The 22,217-nt window shown below is 34.8% G+C and overlaps 1 protein-coding gene across 2 annotated transcripts in view; it reads right to left on the bottom strand.

The window, feature by feature from the left end:
* The window catches only part of LOC110459155, a 29,193-nt gene extending 19,536 nt beyond the window's left edge, over nt 1–9,657 (bottom strand). The window contains exons 1-4 of one of the 2 annotated variants that reach the window (XM_021511267.1): nt 9,570–9,657; nt 7,318–7,409; nt 2,064–2,235; nt 949–1,090 (exon numbers count right to left, since the gene is read on the bottom strand). In XM_021511267.1, the coding sequence (XP_021366942.1) occupies nt 949–1,090; nt 2,064–2,235; nt 7,318–7,405 (402 nt within the window). In that variant the 5' untranslated portion in view covers nt 7,406–7,409; nt 9,570–9,657. Of the gene's footprint in view, nt 1–948; nt 1,091–2,063; nt 2,236–7,317; nt 7,410–9,565 lie in introns of both variants that reach the window. The other variant, XM_021511268.1, reaches the window with a different exon arrangement.
* Nucleotides 9,658–22,217: the final 12,560 nt, after the last annotated feature.

Below are 22,217 nucleotides of genomic sequence, written 5' to 3'. Positions count from 1 at the left end.
ATTCAGAAGATCCTCAACTCTGGAAAAGACAGAATTACCTCCCTTGAACTTGAAAACAAATGAATGTGCACAAAAAACTAATTTCCATAAAATATCTATGTCACTGTCGGAGTAGATACGGAAATAATCATGAATTAGGTAATTATTAATCTAATTATTAAGTTCAAAACGGACATTTTGCTAGAAATACTAACAGTCTAATTAATGGTGATTTTTGTTTATAGCTTGTATCTCTATGATGAATTAACTGCAAATATGTAATTATTCTAAACACCATGCACAAATCACGAGAGCTAGCACTAGTAATTCTGGCTATGAGCTGGTTAGAAATCACGAGAGCTAACACTAGTAATTCCGGCTATGAGCTGGTTAGAATACACGAGAGCTAACACTAGTAATTCTGACTATGAGCTGGTTAGAAATCACGAGAGCTAACACTAGTAATTCTGGCTATGAGCTAGTTAGAAATCACGAGAGCTAACACTAGTAATTCTGGCTATGAGCTGGTTAGAAATCACGAGAGCTAACACTAGTAATTCTGGCTATGAGCTAGTTAGAAATCACGAGAGCTAACACTAGTAATTCTGGCTATGAGCTGGTTAGAAATCACGAGAGCTAACACTAGTAATTCTGGCTATGAGCTAGTTAGAAATCACGAGAGCTAACACTAGTAATTCTGGCTATGAGCTGGTTAGAAATCACGAGAGCTAACACTAGTAATTCTGGCTATGAGCTAGTTAGAAATCACGAGAGCTAACACTAGTAATTCTGGCTATGAGCTGGTTAGAAATCACGAGAGCTAACACTAGTAATTCTGGCTATGAGCTAGTTAGAAATCACGAGAGCTAACACTAGTAATTCTGGCTATGAGCTGGTTAGAAATCAATCACATATTTGAAAGGTATGTATTATACACCAATTCATCATTAGCAGTACGTGTAGACTTACAGGTCTGATGCCAGCCAGACAACATCGCAGGGCCTGGGATGGGTAGGAGAAGAAGTCCTCCTGGTTTACACAGAGTCGGTCTATGTTGACGAGCTCCGTGTCGCCGTAGTCAATGTAATGTACATCCACTGCTTCACTGTCGCTGGAAACACAAGCAAAAACTGCTAAACATTACATTCAAAACTGAAATTTCCATTCCCTTTACAGACTTGCATGAGTGTGTAAATTCATCATGCGGTGAAAATAGTATATATACATTGTAAATGTTTAGTTTTTAAAAGGCTAGAAGGCAAAAAATTAGCAGAGCGAAATTATAACAGTTTGCTACATACTGACTGCAAATTCACAGAAATTTAGTAAAAAAAATGATAATCAAACAAATGTTCCTGGTAAAACTTAAGCAGAAGTTTACTTAAGAGGTCAATTATGGAACTGAGCTGAACATTTTTTATATCAAACTGTATGGTCCATTTTAGGCAATTGTGATATCAGCAGCTAAGATATATATTATCAATAGGGCTGCAACGATATTTGGTATCCTATAATATGGCGATACTTTCTTGTGTATCGTATCAAATTGTTTTGTTTACCTGTATCGAGATACACTAACAGTACTTAAATTATCAATCGATTTTATCAAACTTTAAAAATGTGTAATCATATTTATAGAATCCTTCAGTAAAGATGTGGTCCACTGTGCAGTTATACATAAAATAGTTCGAATTATTCTGACGTTTTATTGACTTTTTTTATATCGTTCAGAATAATTCGGACTATACATAAAAGTACAAGAAATTGTACAAAAATATATCTCAATAGCATTTACTATCAAAATCTATGACAAAACTTGATAAAATTGCACTTGATCATTATAAAGTTGACATACTGAGCAGATATTTGTATCGTATCACAGGCATCATATTGTGATAAGTACCGCATCGTATCATTGCAAGTGCTTGTAGATATGTGAAATGACGTACATTGTGAATTGCCTTTCAGGGTATATCCATGAACAGGTTTTTTTCGTGCTGTTATTGGAGGCAGAGAATTATGAAACAGTTGTCAAGATTAGCACATTTTCTCTTTTATAAATATGTTTTATGAACATGACTTACCTGTCCACACGGGATACTTGGCCCCGCCTCCACATCCTGTCCGTGTCTGTGCAGTCGACCAGGACCAGCTGGCCCATCCCAATATCTTCTACATTATCTATACTGATCCCCATGGTGCGGCAGGAATCCTCAAGGTTTATCTCAAACTGTAGAAACTCGGCCAAACTCTCATCTGTAAAAAAATACAAAAGATATATAAACCATATAAAACCAGTATAGCAAACATCCAAATATTTCCCAATAAAACAGTTCCACGAAAATAAAATAAGCAAAGCTAGTATTAATTCACTAGAGTTGCAATGAGCAATAATAATGTAGTACCAAAATTATACTGCGATATCTGTCTAGCAATGCATAAATTGCCATATGATTTCGAAATGGCAATATATTGCAAAATGTTTTCAAGTAATTGTTTGGGGGTTTTAACAAAGTTATGAAATAATTGTATAGAAATAACAATCAGATTAAATCAATTTTATCCAAATGCAGCAGGCCAAGTGCGATATCTTCCAAAGCTATATAAAATCATTTTCCAAATTCATTGCTGACCTGAGGCTTACTTTTCGTATTTTCTACCATTCTATAAATCAATATAAATGTTCCAAATTTCTAGGAGTACAATATATATATATGAAACATTGCAATATTTGCTAAATTATTGCAGTATGAAAACTGCTTGCAATACCCATCTCTACAATTTACATTCCCCACCACCTCCATCCTCCCACATCTCCTTATAAACAAGAAACAGACATTATTTTGTAAACAGTAGAGCAGCACAGACCAAAATTCAGTATATGATATATATGACAATCTGCCATTCTGAGACTGAGGTACTCACGAATACAACCTTGCAAATATAGGTGACAGAGTAAATGTGATCATACAATTTGATAATCCGGTAATGTTATAAAGTTTAAAAAAAATAACAACTGTTTTAGTAAGATTTGGTAAAAAAAAAGTAAGATTTTTTCTATGAATTAGTAGGAAATTTGTGAGACGAGACATTTAAAACAGAAATAATACTGTACAATATAGTATTATCTCATTTGTGTTATTCTGAAGCCTGTAATTACTTTGCTGGAACCAAAATTTGAAATTTATTGATATTTTTAAGAGTTTTTAAATTTATTGATATTTTAAAGAATTTTAGGGAGGTTAACATGTGACATCGACCGGTAATAGCTATATCAACATAACACACAGTTCTTAAACAAAACTACACAACAATGTTGACTTAACACCAAAATAGCTTTAGATATTGAGATTTAGAATTGAATAGAAGTTACATTTTTTCTATTGACGCTAATTATATATAGAAGAGAAAGGGGTTTCAGACATGTCCACACCTGTAGAGCAATGCTATTTGCGGAGCCCTGTATATGCTCACAGTTATACTCATTATTATTTCTCCGAGCTCGAGACTGATAGAGGATCCGGCCCACCTAACCAAATATTTCAGTATTTGACAATCTACAATTCCAAGAGGTACTCACAATTTTAGGTGACAGAGTAAATGGGATCAGACAATTTTATAATGTTATAATGTTGAATAACAGTATCAAATACAACATAAAATACTGTGTTTGTAAAATATGTAATTGTAAGTTGACAATTAGTAAGTGTATGTATGGTTAGAATACATGTTTTATTTAACTATAACCACAGTTTTAGGTGACAGATTAAATGGGATCAGACAATTTTATAACGTTATTATGTTGCATAACAGTATCAAATACAACATAAATGGTTAGAATACATGTTTTATTTAACAATAACCACAGTTTTAGGTGACAGAACAAATGGGATCAGACAATTTTACAACGTTATTATGTTGCATAACTGTATCAAATACAACATAAAATACTGTGTTTGTAAAATACGTAATTGTAAGTTGACAATTAGTAAATGTATATATGGTTAGAATACATGTTTTATTTAACTATACCCACAGTTTTAGGTGACAGATTAAATGGGATCAGTCAATTTTATAACGTTATTATGTCGCATAACAGTATCAAATACAACATAAATGGTTAGAATACATGTTTTATTTAACAATAACCACAGTTTTAGGTGACAGATCAAATGGGATCAGACAATTTTATAAAGTTATTATGTTGAATAACAGTATCAAATACAACATAAAAAGGTTTGTAAAATATGTAATTGTGAGTTGACAATTAGTAAGTGTATGTATGGTTAGAAAACATGTTTTATTTAACTATAACCACAGATTTAGGTGACAGAGCAAATGGGATCAGCCAATTTTATAACGTTATTATGTTGCATAACTGTATCAAATACAACATAAAATACTGCGTTTGTAAAATATGTAATTGTGAGTTGACAATTAGTAAGTGTATGCATGGTTAGAATACATGTTTTATTTAACAATAACCACAGTTTTAGGTGACAGAGCAAATGGGATCAGCCAATTTTATAACGTTATTATGTTGCATAAAAGTATCAAATACAACATAAAAATGTTTGTAAAATATGTAATTGTAATTTGACAATTAGTAAGTGTATGTAGGGTTAGAATACATGTTTTATTTAACTATAGCCACAGTTTTAGGTGACAGAGCAAATGGGATCAAACAATTTTATAACGTTATTATGTCGCATAACAGTATCAAATACAATATAAAATACTGCGTTTGTAAAACATGTAATTGTAAGTTGACAATCAGTAAGTGTATGGATGGTTAGAATACATGTTTTATTTAACAATAACCACAGGTTTAGGTGACAGAGCAAATGGGGTCAGACAATTTTATAACGTTATTATGTCGCATAACAGTATCAAATACAATATAAAATACTGCGTTTGTAAAATATGTAATTGTGAGTTGACAATTAGTAAGTGTATGTAGGGTTAGAATACATGTTTTATTTAACAATAACCACAGGTTTAGGTGACAGAGCAAATGGGATCAGCCAATTTTATAACGTTATTATGTTGCATAAAAGTATCAAATACAACATAAAAAGGTTTGTAAAATATGTAATTGTAATTTGACAATTAGTAAGTGTATGCATGGTTAGAATACATGTTTTATTTAACTATAACGACGGTTTTAGGTGACAGATTAAATGGGATCAGACAATCTTATAACGTTATTATGTTGCATAAAAGTATCAAATACAACATAAAATACTGCATTTGTAAAATATGTAATTGTAATTTGACAATTAGTAAGTGTATGTATGGTTAGAATACATGTTTTATTTAACTATAACCACAGTTTGCAAACAAAACTATATCATGTTAACAAAGTTGACTTGTTACCATCAAAACAGATTCACATATTTTAAATAAGATTTAGAACTGAACAAAATTTCCTTTTGTTAATATCAGTGGTGATTGACAGCCCTATTGGATAGCCATTAGCTTTGCAGTACCAAAGCCCAATGCCCTCCACATGGGGGCTCTTTTATCTCGGAGATAAAAAGAGGGCTAGGGACTTTGTTATGTAATAGGGGGTCACTTAGCTCAATGAATACCTCCTGCCTCACCAACATAAATAAGTCACCTATCCCTATGATTTACGATCAACTCCCCAATAAAGCAGACACTACTGATTAAGATTATCATATATCAACACATACAAAATTTGGCAATTATAGAAAACACTTTATATAAGTATAAGACACCCCATACAAAGTGATGCAATATGACAGACAGACAGATAAATATAGTGGAAACCTTTATTTTAGGTTGCAATGTATTACAATATGCTGTCAATGTGCTCCTAGAAATTTTTACACATGTATATGCATTTACAATGACTTTATACCACTGGTAGGAAATAAGAAAAGGCAGCATCAGGTCAGCAATGAGAATTGGAATATTATTTTATATGGTTTTGGAAGACATCACAACAAGCAGGCTGCATTTGAAAATAAAATTGATTCAAACTTGTTACTTATTATTGGTTTAACCCCAAAACAATTAACTGAAAACATATTGCAATATATTGCAATTTCAAAATGATATTGTAATACAGTAGATTCCTCTTAATATCACTTCCCATTTGTCAGAGAAAAACATGATATTAACCGAAACATGACATAAACAGAATACATATTCTCTGATGTTTTTTAACCCTCAAAACCGGAAGTGAACTTAGTCAAATGCCTAAGTGATGTGGCTCTACGAAGAAGATTGATATTTTGTAACTAACCTTGTTCTAAACCCTAGTTGAAATATAGATATAAGTATAGAAATAAATTTATTATTTGTATTTCATTTCAGTACGCAGTTACATTTCATATTGTTAAGTAGCAAAATGACGATCAGTACGCTTGTAATTATGATTGTTTACTGCAGTAGTGATGTAGGCATACAAGTGTTTGGCTGGTATTCTGCATCAAATTCAATTGTAAGCATGAGACTTGGTAAATATTTACCTTTATCTTGATATTTATACTGTTCTTTCTCTAGTAACATCTTTTTATGGGTTAATTTCCTTAGATATTTGCTGCAAGTGTGTAATCGAAGATAGTACACATGTTATAATTAGTTGAAAGAATACATCACACTTGGCATTAGAAAAGTTTACAGATGTTAGACTGCCCTAGCTCCTCAACCACAGGTGAATATTATGTTAACAAGTATGTAAGTCAACCTATTGTTTAACAGTCAGCCAGGTGTAAAAAATACCCTGTTAGGTCAAGGCATTCTTTACATAATGCGTCCAGGGTGTGAAAGAAGGTCCCCGGGGGCATTTATCATGAATCATTACCACCATTTACCTGTATTTTTTTTTTTGGAAGTGGCCAAAATAAAGTGATATTAAGAGAAATCAACATAAAATCAGGTGATAATAAAAGAATTGAATTGCATAGATTATATAGCAGGAAAAACGGTGCATCAAAAAAACATGATAATAACCGAAAAGTGACATTAACAGACGTGATATTAGGTGAAATGTACTGTATATGCAAGTATACTGCTAGACAAATATTGCAATATATATATATATACATTGGTACTGCAATATCATTATATGTCACTCTTACTAACTACATGTATCCTGTAGATATCAGTTATTTTAAACATCTTTAGATACAATTATCATTATTCAACATTTTGTAAATTTTAACAGTTCGAGAGGATTTTATTCTTCATTTATTTTCTATATGTACATTAATCATTGATTGCTTTACCTGTGTTAGACTCTATACAATAAACACTCATTGTTTTATTTGTTAAGGAGCCTATACAATTATTAATTATCAAACATTTTACCTGTACCAATCTGCATCCAGAAATTGCTGGGGTCAATGACCTGAGTGACCTTGCCCAGGTAAATCTGCTCTGGGCAAGTTTCCTCCATCTTCCTGAAAACATCGACACATTCACTATCATTAACTTGATCATTTTTTTCCATAAATCAAAATTATAAAATAAGACAGTGCAATTTTTCAAAATTACTTTCATGAAACGAATTAAAAGAACAACTAAAGAGCCTTAAAAAATAACAATTATACAACTCACACATTTACCAAAAAATATTCATTTGTATCTATTAATCTCCTTAATCCATTTATATATAATATAGGTACCTCCCCCACCCCCCCCACCCCCCCCCCAAAAAAAATAATATGTGAATGTATAATAATATTCAGTACACAACAAGGATCAGTTTTGGGTCCATTTCACATTGTAATTTTGTGAATATACTTCCAGATTTGATGGGTTCAAATATGTATCGCTGTAGACAACACCAAAGTTTTCACGAAGATATCAAAATTCTCTAAATGCTTAAGTCCTAACAGAACTTTTCAATTCATATTTTTATGACATTATACAGGGACCTGTGGTTCCATCTTTGTTTTATACCAAAAAAATCTCACTCTGGCTACTTAGCCAGCAGAAATATTCATAGAAAGAAAGATAAAAAAGCTTTATCCCAAAATTATTTGATCTTGCTTGTAACAAGCATTTTCATCGGCTTAAAAAGGTATGTTATCAGCTCATAACGTAAAAAAAAAAATGACGTCACTGTTTGTAACTCTTTTAATTGGCTGATACAGCGGCGTAATCATTTCTAAGAGAAAAGAGTCCATCAAAAAAAGTGGATTTCCACAGGGATTGTGTATAGTAGATTAAATTATAAGGATTAACTTGAATATATTTTTTATGTTATGGAGCTATAACACAAAAAAGCGGAGTGTACTCTCATCATAAACCGCTTCACGGTTTATTTAGAGTACACTCCGTTTTTTTGTGTTATATTTCCATAACATAAAAAATATATTCAAGTTAATCCTTAAATACAATTTTCTGTGAGTGATGACATGATATGATTACATAAACTAATCTGAGAATGTTGTACTTGTTGAGACTGTTTGATGTACATGTAAGGTGACAGTACCCTAATCGAATCACCAAACCATCATTTTATTAAATCATTGAAAAATCTGAGGAGGAATTATATTCATTTATGGTTGTATCAAAGGAAGAATATCGATGGGTGTGGTTACAAACGAAATTAGCTCCCGGGGCTCACTTGAGATATTTATGGAATGCTCTGAAGTCACCAATCATCGTCTCTGGTTTTTGCGAATGCCAGGACCCAAATTGGATCAAGGCTTGAATTTTGCAGTATCTTACGCTTCAAATGAATATTTTTTTGTCAAGCATATCAATATATTATGATGACCTTTATAATTTATATATGACAAAAAGTAATTCTATAGTGTGAATTTATTTCTATAGTCCAAAACAGAATGCATAGTCGTGCCATGCAACATTTTTTAAAAACGTGATCAAAACATGTACACTGACATTTGAGTTTGAATTACATTTTCTTGTGCTATTTGAACTTTAAAACTAATCATCTGTAGACAAAAAATGGTGCATGGCTAACTATTCTAAGACTACATCATTGTTGTAACTGATTTGTTGTCATTGTTGACACATTTATTTATTTTATAAGTATTTTTGCAAAAAGTGATCCGATTTAGGTACTGCCTCCTAAGCCATCAATCTGTGAAAGAGAAAATTAAAAGAAACAGGTTTTCCAGAACGGACAAATTTCATACCCATAAGAAACTGTCCACTGTTTTTTTCCTACTCTATTTTTCAGACTGTTTTTTCCACATGATGCGTCGCCCGTAACTATATCCCGAGTTTCCTCTGGCCCTGACACCAGACATCTATCTGTCAAAATGTCTACCTAAAGTATGGTGGCAGGGCCAGAGGAAACTCAGGCTAACAATTACATGTATTACATTTTCGAGTCCCGACTCCAGTTCATGCGATAAGTCTGTATGATAAGAAAATACTTTTTTTAACTTACTGTTACACTCCCCAAGATTCTCACAATATACTTAAAACCTGTCTGACAGCTTGAACGAGTCTCTCCCAAAATAAACACGTCTCACCTGTCAGTAACTACGGGTTAGTCATTCTACGACAAATTGTATAGAACATATTCTGTGATACAGTATGATTGCTTGACAAAACATATTATTATTCACAAACCTATTACCTACTTCAGGAGATGAAACACAGAGGTGACTGAGGAATTCTTCTAAAGTTACCCCATCTGCTCCCCGTTCCTGCTATCCAAACCAAAACCGGAAGTAACCGAATCAAGGGAAACTCTAACGTCAGGAAAGGAGTTGAGAAAATGCGGACAACATGACGAAAATGGCGCCAAATAATCGAACACTTTTCAAAGGCTTTCAATGTGTTCAAATTTGAATTAAATCGTCATTCGGTCTTCCATATAAGTAAAATTAATATATAAAAAGATGTTTATTTAATGATATACTTTTTTATGTATATATTCCAATGCTCTTCGATCGCCTACACGAAGACCTTGATAATTAAGCTAACATCGTGGGAAATGTCATTCCACCCAATCAAATGTAACATCCTCTCCATCACAAACAACACACAGGTCCAACATCACACTTACTTACTACATAAGGAGTTACAACATGTAGACAAAGCCAATACCTAGGCGTATACTTGACAGTCGAACCTGAAAAAAATGTTAACCTCACATATCAAACATCTGTGGAAAAGCCAATTCCACTCTCGGCTTTCTCCGTAGGAACCTTAATTACTGTTTTTTCGTATTATTAGATAATGTTGCGATCGGACCTGATCAAGTTAACCTCTTTTTTCTAAACTCCTAGGCCAGGCCACGGACTTAGATAACTAATCTAATTCCGTGGCTAGGCCGTCTATCTGATAATTATTGACTCATGATACATGTATTCATCTATGAAAGTTAAAAAAATCCTTTAAAAATGCTCCTTTAAATATAGCGTTTCCTGAACATCAAATACATACTTCATATAGTCTGTCTTATTTTTAACATTATTTGACAATTCATACTTTATCGATACTCGGTTACAGCTGAGCCGGATCCAGTCGGGAATTTTGAGGAGAAAACTCCATGAAACATTTTAAAAATTACCCGTTCCCCCATTCTCAGTGATCCAGGAGATACGCTCACTCTTGTTCTTTGTACCCCCGGAATATGTCATAGCAAAATCTAAGGCTCAGTGTGCACCACCTTGTTGATGAGACAGTATTCAAAAAAGGTGATAAACAAGCTGCTGAAAATTACCGTCCTGTCTCCCTCACCTGTATCACATGTAAATTATTGGAACATATTATTCACAACAACGTTACGGCTCACCTCGACCACAATATAACATCCTTAATCATTTACAACATGGCACCCGGGCAAAATTCTACACTAAAACCCAACTGTTTCTGACAATAGACGACCTAGCAAGAAACCTTGATTACAATCAACAAATTGATGTCGCTCTTCTTAATTTCTCAAAAGCTTTCGATAAAGTCCCTCAGGCAAGATTACTTTCCAAATTAAAATACTACGGTATCAACTCGGGAATTATACTTTGGTTTTACTCTTTTTTGAATAATAGACAACAGAAAGTCATAATTAATGGTACCAGCTCTGACAGCGCCCTTGTCCTTTCAGGGGTACCCCAGGGGACTGTCGTTGGCCCAATCCTGTTTCTAGTCTACATTAATGACATTGTCAGATCAGTTTCTTGCAACATCAAACTCTTTGCTGATGATTGCTTACTCTATACAGAAATAAATTCTGTACAGGACTGTCACAAACTTAATAATGATCTCTAGTCTTTGGAAAACTGGGAGAGTAAATGGCAGATTAATTTTAACGCTAAAAACTGCTCTATTATCAACATCTCTAAAAAGGAAAAAGGAACTTTCTACACGATCAAACACTGGACAATTTAGATTCTATCAAAATATCTGGGGGCCACTTTCACTGCCAATCTAAACTGTGATAAACACATACAGTTCATCACTAACAAAGCCTACAAGACTCTAGGATTTCTGAGACGCAATCTGTCATATTGCACCAGAAAAGTTAAAGCCCAAACATATACAACCTTAGTTAGACCAACCCTAGAGTATGCAGCCACACGCTGGGACCCTCAGACCAGGTTCAATCTATTGAAAATTTCTGGCACAGGGCTACCAGATATGTGTTTAATGACCACAGATCTATAGAGCCTGGTTGTGTATCCAATATGATCGGATCGCTTAACTGGGAGCCCTAGCTCATAGAAGACACGGACATGTTGGTATCGATTCATCCTACTTTTTAACATCAAGTGATAGGAGAAGAAGAGGGGCCCACAGGATCAACCAAATTCATACAAACAAAAACCTATATAAAGACCCCCAGGACTAATCTAAATTGGAATTCTCTACAAAATTCTCTAACGCAGGAGCAAAACCTAAACTCTTTTAGATGCGCCCTTGCTAGTTTCAACTTACCCGGGAGTATTTACTGATTTTATCTTATAGTGAAAAATACCATCACTATTTGTTTTTAATGCCACCTCCCAGGATCAAATGCACTCAAACCTTTGAGTCTGATCCTTCATATGGACGAAGAAGAAGAGACAAGAAAAGAATCTCACGGTCGCGTAACGGTAAAATAGACTGGCTTTGAAGTCGGGTGTCGTTCCTCTGTTTACAATCTTCAAAGTACATGTATCGGCCTGTCGATTAGTCAGGGGTTTTTTCCACCCGAAACCAATAAAATGGTTAGCCGAATGCCTTAAATTTTGCTTTGACATTCCAGTGGTGCAGAGAGCGAAAGTGAGTGTAGCGCCTTTAGTATAGAGGATGTTCACCCCCTCCCCAGGAAAACATTTAGCTATTGTTATAACTTTTCCCATTTTCCATTGGCAGTATTCCCGTTAGCACTATCATGAATACAGGTATATCCCCATCCATAGTCATTCTGATAAGAGGCTTTGTGTATCTTTATATCTTTACTGCAATCGGAAGCCGTCGTTTAGGGAAAGCGCCGACGGTTTCTCTTCTGCAGACTTTTTATAATTATATTTAGACCTAAACAACAACGGTGTTCAGAGTAATATACGGGTATATTATTATCAGCAGGAGTTGGTATTTTACCGAAAGTTGATATAAATCCCTAAAACGTGTAAAATTACTCCGAACACCTTAGCATTAGTTAAGATCCAAATATAGCTGTAACAAATTCTCAGCTCCCTGTGACCCGTATACAAGATACAAGAAACTTTATTAAACGTCGCATATAGGTAAACAAGGAACATTAGCTCTTGAGAGCTATTATTACGACAAACATGTAAAACAACAATAACACATTATATTACATGTAAAGGGAGATACTCACATATATTAATAAAAAGCAGTAATACTTATCACAGAAAAGGAAAGTATCATATCCCAGGTTTCCAAGTATATCACAGAAAGCCGACACTCTTTAGCAATTTCTGTTACATTCAATACAGGTCATGGTATTTTCCTCCTTGTTGCAGTAATTCCTTTTCGCGTCACTACCTACAGCTATATATGTCATAGCAAAATTGAAGGCACGAAGATAGCTGTTTGATTGGTCTCAGGTAAAAAAAAACCCTGACCAATCGATAGGCTGATACCTGTCATTTGAAGATTACAAAGGAGAGACGCCCGACTTCAAAGCCTATCATTTTTACTGTTACGCGACCGCGAGATTCTTTTGATGTATATCAAAGGATCGAACTATAGTCTCATTGTCTCATCAACAAGGTGGCGCTCACTGAGCCTTCAATTTGGCTATGACATATTCCAGGGGTGTAGAGAGCAATAGTGAGCGTAACCCCTGGATATCGAGGATGCCTACAGCCGTTTCAACCTGTTCTTGCAGGTGATTTCATGTTGGACAAATTGTTTGTTTTATACAAGAATATAGGTTCGTAACTATACGATACCCAAACGTGAATAATAGGTGTTACAAAATAGACTGTAAATTAGGCAATTAATCGTGTAAGATAGTGGGTATCAATAGAGAGCAGTGCTTTGGTCAAAAGTACATTTGAGGTCAAATCTTACGATTTCGGTAACACCGTGTATTGGTGGGACTGTTGAATTATGAATAGTGCTATAGGGCTACGTACCCAGATAGTGGCGACTAGGTCAGTCATGGATGACAGAGATAGGAACGAGAATGTGAACTCCCCAAATCAGATAGGGGTAACTGTTATTGCCATATGGTACATCTAGTATTGTTGTTTCCGTAGGGGAAGGTTACATTTGAAGTTAGATTAAATTTCTTCACGTGACTCATTACTTGAATACTTTATGTTGTATATAGATTGCTAAAAGTACTCAGTGGAGATGTTTAAGAAGAGGTCGGAGTCTAGAGTGGAGAGACGGTATTTGAAGTTCGGGAATGCGACCCTCATGGAGAGGCTTGTGAAGGCCTCGGCCGGAGTGGCCATGCATGACCCGGTACATCACTTGGTGTGCTTTAGAACTATGGGCTTGATGTTGTTACTCTATATAATCTGTGATATTGTCGATTTGCTGATGTGTTTCATAACTATGTTAAAAAGGACATTTACCAAGTTCTGGGAGATCCAGGATAGGGGTATGGTCTCTGTCGTGGCCACAATATGAAGTTAACAAATGTTACTTTCGCTCTCTACACCCATGGAATATGTCATAGCAAAATCGAAGGCTCAATGTGCAGCACCTTGTGGATGAGACGAGAAGACTAGTTTGGTCCTTTGATGTACATCAAAAGAATCTCGCGGTCGCGTAGCGGTAAAAATGACATGCTTTGAAGTCGGGCGTCGCTCCTTTGTAATCTTCAAAGGACAAGTATCAGCCTAGTGATTGGTCAAGTTTTTTCACCTGACACCAATCAAATAGCTAGCCGCGTGCCTTCAGTTTTGCTATGATATATTCCAGGGGTGTAGAGAGCGAAAGTGAGCGTAACTCCTGGATATCGAGGATGCACTTCCATCTGCTAACTTGTCGTTGTACAGAAACTGGTGAAATGGCCATACGGTCAATTATAAGCACACATCCGTACATACTATACAATTTATAGCGCAAGAGCCTAACGGAAATCAATTTGATACCTATTTAAAATTAATTTGACACTGGTAAGGTACCTTGTATATGTATGAAAACATAATTTCGATGAGACCGAAATGGCTAAACATTCCTTCTCTACTGTAGACTAGTTCTGTTCTCCTGGTAATAACTTCCTGCTGATGTAAGCATTCCCCTTTACTAGTAGCATAACTCCGTTTTTTATGACAAGACTAAATCATTCGTCTAAGATTATTATTTACATTATAATGGGTTTTGTGTGTTTATTGGTAGTTTTGGGTAAACCGTCGTGCCCTATATTTAGACCTAAATTTAACCGATGTGTTCTGAGTAATAGCTTTTGGTAAAAATGCCACACCCGATGATGGTATCTACCTGAAAATTTGTTACATCTATATGTATACCTAAAGTGCTGTGATCAGAGTAATATTTTTTATTTCATTTTTGGAATATATATCAACTTTCGGTAAAAATGCCACACCCGATGATGTATCTACCTGAAAATTTGTTACAACTATATTTATACCTTAACTGATGTGTTTAGATTAAGTCATAGGGGTTTGTATCAACTTACGGTAAAAATGCCACACCCAATGATGGTAGATCAGTTGAGGTCCAACTATAGCCGTACCCAATCCTCAGGTCCCTGTGACATCTTGCAGTACGTAGCTTTCACCACTAGTTTGGACCCTTTATTCCTCTTTTGAGATTTTGTTTTACCAATTGAATAAACTGCGTCAGCTATATATGTATTAATACTGGGCTCAGACGCAGAAATGACAAACTTTCCCTTGCCCCAAAAGTTAGGAAGACTTTTTAGTCGATTTCCATTTCCAATTACTCTGCAGTCACATAGCTAAAGCGTACACATCGTATGTATCTGATCCAGTATTGATCCAATTGAAAGTGAATTTATGGTGTTTTAGGATTAATTTTTAGTCAGTTTTATCAACCATTACTTAGACAGTGTTAAGGATATAGCATTACGTACAGGTGCTGGACACACTTGTAACAGGAAAGAAAGTAGTGTGCTTCCCCCACAACCCAAGACTTCCTAGCTAGTCGGCCACTACCACTAGGCTAAAGGGAAATCCCCTCTAGAGCGAAGCTAGAAGGCAACCGTGATCTCATGTACAGATCTGCCACACACTTATATGATGTGTATGTGTCATCGTATTAGTGTGTCCAACACCTGTGGAATAATCAACTGTATAACAGTTGAACCAAAAAAACACCCAGCATAAAATAAAACAAAAAACAAAACAAAATAATATCAATTTTATATTAATTTGAGCAACAAATGCAAGCGTTTAAACAAATAACAACATTTATTTTCAAAAATACAACTATATATAGCTATGGAGACAAAAGTATGGTTTGTAACATCAAAACCGAAGCACCCTCTTCACACTGTTACAAGATTGACCCACTTTTTAAACAACTAATAAGTGTTGCAATTCTGTAGTGTCATTACATGCCAATATCCACAGATGGGTCTCCAATCTGCAGGTGGGACATGTTTTTGAAGAAAAGTCACGGATTTTCTATTAGAATGTCAAAGTACTGGTCAATTGAGTTGGAAGGTATACAATCACTATACTACATGTAATGACACTGTATGTATACCACATTTGATCTATATTGGACTTACTCTTTTCACAAAATTATATTTTAGAATTATAATATATAATTAAATCAAACAAAGCAAAAATTTTGTGAAATTTTGAATTTTGTTACAAACATCCGAAGAGTGGTATACAATTATTGACCTGAAGCTCGTGTTTTTTGTAACTTTTGAAAAATAACTAACTCGAGTGAAAGAAATACCATATACAACAACCACTCGTTGTGTAACCTCTATATATAAATTCTTATCATAAGTTAGGCTTGTACATCGAATTTTTGCGCAGTGTCATGTTTATCGGAATCAAATAAAGCTGGATATTACCAGGTAGACAGTTTGTAAGTGAAACTTAAGCCAACATTAGGCAATGTACAACATGTAAGTAACTGAACATTTGTAGATAAGACCTCAACAACAAATATGGCAAGAACATAGTAAAAGTAACAAGCTTATTGGTAGAAAAAATGATGTTTTCCTCTGTGAGGTGCTGGAGCATACAAAAATGGATCCCTAATTACAAATTAAATATGCAACTTATGGCAAAGTATTCTCAAAATATAAGTATTGTGGTATATCAGTGGAGAATTCTTTTCTCTCTCTCGCTCTTTTTCATCTACAAAACTGTCTTTTCACATGCATGATACAGTGTAAATGAAGTAGACTTATCTATTATGCTAAATCTAATGTATTTTAACTTTTCCATCTTGTTTTAATTTGAGGCTTCATGACAGTTGGTTGTGTGATGACTTATTGACTGCAGGATGAGGGTGAAGGTTTGGATTACCCAAACCTGGGATATTTTTACTCAACTCTACCTGTCTTAGAGTGGAGTATTAATAACATGGGATTTGTTTTACAGTTCAGGTGCTGTAGTATTATAGTGGTATGGAACTACCAATGCGTTATTGAAAATAATGACCAAAACAAGGTGAACACCAACATCCATGCTCAAAATTCCAGGGGTCATACACGTTCTTTGCACCACTGGAAAAGGACATGACAAAATCAAAGGCACACCAATAGCTATCTGATTGGTTTCAGGTAAATTGACCATTCACTAGGCTGATACCTGTCCTTTGAAGATTACAGAGGAGCATGCAACATCCGACTTCAAAGCCAGTCAGTATTTACCTGCAATACATCAAAGGATCACACTAGTCTCCTTGTACCATCCTCAAGGTGGTGCGCAACATGACATGTTCCAGGGGTGCAGAGAACGTAAGTTCAAGGATGACCTATACCATTTTTAACATGTACATGGATACCTGCACACATACAGAGGTACGAAGGAAATCATATGGTAAAATTCTGTGTTTTTAATAAAGCTGCTCCAACACTTTCCTGCTTCCATTGACAATACATACATAAACCTGTAGGTGTGTTACCCTTTAAGTGTTTCATGACTTAGAAACAAAATCCTTGAGATTGAATGGAGCATCAAACAAATGTATATAATACTATTACATTCTTTGTATAGTTTTGTACAATGTGTATGTGTGAGCATTTGGATAAATAAAGAAACCACTTTTAACAACGGGAAAGATATTAAATCTCCCTATCACACACACCCCTCCCACCAAAGGAAAAAGACCAAGACAAAGTATATCCAATTATAGATTAAATAATAATAACAATGATTCTTCTGTAAATAATTTAACATATAGTAGATTTATGATATACATACAATGTATGTAATTACTTACTAATTAATTAGGTGCTACCTTATCCAGTGTTTACAATTAATGCATCATCTAATATTTCATAACAATTAAAATCAAAATTCATTTCACAGAAAGAAAAAAACCCAATAATGTTCTTGCGTCATGGGTAACAAGGTCATGGCTCACAAAATGAGTCACAAATTCAGGAATCGTATTAGGGACCTTACCAAGGGTTACACAGAGAGGGGAATGGGTTGTAAACCCATGGTCCAAATGCTCATTACACAGGCACTCTTGCTACTTTTTAAAACATATTCACCTCTTCAACATTTATGGTGCGACACTGGAATATTTTAGCTGTGCTGTAAATGAAAAAGTGGGTCACCTTTTATATATATGTATACAATGTTAAGCGATTCAAGAAATAACAAATATGATATAATCAACAAAACAAAGAAATAAATGATTTTTTTTTACATGCTAATGAGTATTTCGTATGCACATGCACAACACTACCTACATGGGGAGGAACTGTTACAGTACAGGGGTCTGAAGGCACAAATGATAGAGTCATAAGCTGTGTGGATTCAATTATTGTTGTTAAAACTTGTTAACTCATTCACCCCTGAAGACAAAATTGAACACTTCCAATTCAAAGGTTGGAATAGCTCATTATGAAATTGCAGGGGTGAATGAGTTAAAAGCTCACAGAAACTCATCCTTTGACATGCGGCAAAATCAATAATCCGTTAAAAATTAATCATATACATGCAAACTGTATTTAACAGACAGTTATTATTTTTTTTAACTGTGACCGTTACAAAAAAACCTATTTGATAAGTTTTATTTTGTAACAGTCACAGTATGATTTAAAACTTAAATTATCGTATATGTTAATTGTATCAGAAAGACCGTACATTTTTTTTAAGCTGTGACTGTCACAAAAATATCTTTTGTCATAATAGCAGCATGTGGATAAAATTTGGGGTCAAGTACACTAACAGATGACTTGAGGTTTCATCTACACCTTAATTGTAATTATTTTTCATTTTTCCTCTAGTGAAATCATGTTAACAAGGAACAAATTTGTGAAATTCTTTTGACAAGGATAAATAATGGTGAGCCCTAGGTAGGAATTTTCTCATAAATAGTGAACTGACTTAGTTGTAACACATTTTGGCTGCGATGAACCCTGAAGTCACCTGGGCTCTTGTCACAATGTTAGTTTTATTTACTTTATTTAAATGTCAGAAAATCAATATACAGTAGTCAAGTCTAAATCAAAAATCTAACATGGCACATCAGTAAGTTTTTCAAAACAATAATTACAATTTATGCATTATTACATGCACTTACCGAATCGCTAACAGTATGTGATAGCAAAACAAAATAAACAAGAGGCCCAAGGGCCTTAGCGGTCACCTGAGTTATATCATAGGTACTGGTAGCTTTATTTTATTGTTTAGATGTGATGTGGAAATCAGCATGTAAACTAAGTGAAATACAATACTTGTCATGTCATCAAAGGATAAGAATTTTAAAATATTTGTAAATGTTCCCTTTGGGGCCCCGCTCTAACCCCTGGGGATGGGGCAGGAATTCCGAGTTTACAATTTGATACCGTCATCCACCAAAGATGATTCTGACCAGGTAAAAATAATTTCCAACAGAAAATTGTCAAAATATACCCAAAAGTGTTGTTAACCTATATTAACCATAGTAAACTGGGGAAAAAGATTTTTGAAAAATTGGTTAAATTTCCCTTTGGGGCCCCACCCTGGCCCCTAGGGTTGGGGTAGGAATCCCAATTTTACAATTTAAAACCATCTTCCTCCTCCAAGGATGATTCTGACCAAGTAAAAATAATTTCCAACAGAAAATTGTCAAAATATACCCAAAAGTGTTGTTTCCCTATATAAACTATAGTAAACTTTACCCCCTCCCCAAGGGAGAACGGATAGCTCGGGGGTCCTGAAATTTACAATTTAAATAAAGCCCCTGATGATCTTTCCATCCATGCAGAGAAAATGACTGTAATACCTCTGAGTCTGGAGAAGAAGATTTTTGAAATATTGGTTAATTTTCCCTTTTGGGCCCCGCCCTGGCCCCTAGGGTTGGGGTAGGAATCCAAATTTAACAATTTGGTAGCCTCATCTACCAAGGATGATTCTGACCAAGTTTGAAAAAATTCCATCCACTGGTTCTTGAGAAGAAGTTGATAATGTAAAAGTTTACGCATGACGCACGACGAACGACGGATGACGACGGACGGAAAGTGATTGGAATAGGTCACTTGAGCAAAGCTCAGGTGACCTAAAAAGTACAGTAGAAATCCAAATATATACAAAGCTTCACATATTTTCCTTTTTCCAACAATAGATAGCTTGTAGTACTGTGTGAGAAATTATCCTAACGATAATATATCCGGACCGTCATCCCTCGAGCAGGTATAATTATATCTCTACTGTACTCCGATATGCATTTTTATAGCAATAACCATCCCATAATATGATATATCATTAAATATTGATTTTCTCTAAAATACAAATTCTCTACAGAAGTTGGACTTGATAACGCCCCTAACAGATTAAAACAAGAGTAGGTTTATATTTTTATGTACTGTATACCAGGAAACCATAGCAAATTTTTGCCCTCTCAGGCTCTGTTAAAATCAATATTTGCCCAGTGCTAATTTCGCCCTTCATATTTAATTACTGCATATGTTATACTGTTTAACAATATTTACTGAAATGATAAATTCTCCCTCTTTGCGGAGGCAAAACTTAAACTGTGGTGAAATGTTTTTCCGGTATACAGTCAATATCTGTTATGATAACAGTATTTATGTAAGCAGTCTGTCATTACCCTCCAATACTAGTGGAGGGACCAATCATCAAATTTATTTTTCGCAGAAACATACACATGCACAAAATATTAAAATTAGCATGGTATATTGTAAATATTAAATACATAGGTCACATGTATCTTACATCATGTTTGATTCAATTTAAATCCCTGCTTTACATCTGTAAGAAACATTGATAACATGAACACAAATTCAATGGCACATGCGAATGGATATTATGGTTCTTTACTTTTTCATTAGTATATTATGATTTATATATAATTATTGCACCTCATACAAGAATGCCAAAAAATTAATGGTTCAGAGCCGTCACATGGTTAACCCTTTAACATTTTATTTAGAGTGGCAGTATTGTAATAACTCATTCACCCCTGAAGACTCATTTGAACTCTTCCAATTCAAAGGTTGGAATAGTTCATTATGAAATTTCAGGGGAGAATGAGTTAAGAGTGCAACATGGTGGCTGGTATCCATGCCCACCACCTGAAAATGTCATCAAACACCACTTCCATATATGGTCAGCTGAATTTCCAAAATTGAAGAATTGCAAAGCATTTTTAGAATTAATTTTAAGGACATTGAAAAGTAGAGTGAGGTGCCTCCCCAATGACAGTTGAAAACTAACAGGCAGTGTCTCCAATCTAATTAAAATAAGACCTCTCACGGCGGCTTCATTACCTACGCTGAGAGGCCTAATTAAAATCAGACCTCTTAAGACAGCTTCGATTTGTTACCTACTCTGAGAGGCATAATTAAAATCAGACCGTTTTGTTAGCCTCTCAACGTAGGTAACTATGCGGTCTTGAGAGGTCTGATTTTAAATAGATTGGCTGGGTCTCTTATCACCTTTTTTGAAGGGTTTCAGCAATGACGGTGTAACAAAAATAGAGTAGTTGTGGAAGACCACAACTGTGGAGCTGGTACAAAAAGGATAAATAAGCATTGAGCAAAATCTCAAAAGGGAGATAACCTGCATTCAAGGATTAAGCAGAAATATGAACCATACAATTCTTGGGGGATTTTAATCTATTTCTATGAGGCAAGTATGAGGATCACCATGCGACAGTTTAAACCAATTTTCATTTCAGATAGAAAAGGTCCTTCACACAATAAATTACCCCTAGCCCACTTTATTTGTTACCAAACCGTCGGGTTTCATAGAAGAGTAAATAACCGACAATGCAACAAATGACACCAAGGCCGTTTTCCTTTATCATGGTCCAAACGGTTGGACCACTGTTGTTCGTTTATGAAATAAGATTGAACCCAGTAATCTGATGCTGCTTAAAGGCGAGCCTTGAAGAAGCCTTGCAAGGCCTGCATAAACTTTTGCAGGTCTGCCAGGATTTATACCCGAAAATGTTACATTTAACAACGGATGTACCGGTTGTTCTACATAAATGAACAGGCCCCAGGTTTATCTGGTCCTAATATAACCAACATTTTTTAAGTAAAGATTAAAAAAAACACTTTTAGCCGATTGCCTTATATGCATAACTTGAGCTAAACTTGCTTGTGTCAAGTCTAATATCGGTTGTTACAATTGCAATACTATGACTAACAGAATCACTCTTTCCATATTGCTCTTATCAACACAAAAAGG

This window comes from Mizuhopecten yessoensis, unplaced genomic scaffold (genome assembly GCF_002113885.1).
Source record: "Mizuhopecten yessoensis strain PY_sf001 unplaced genomic scaffold, ASM211388v2 scaffold9977, whole genome shotgun sequence".
In the NCBI taxonomy this organism is placed as follows: domain Eukaryota; kingdom Metazoa; phylum Mollusca; class Bivalvia; order Pectinida; family Pectinidae; genus Mizuhopecten; species Mizuhopecten yessoensis.
Note: the sequence above shows the minus strand (reverse complement) of the source record. Positions and strands in the feature narration are given on the sequence as shown.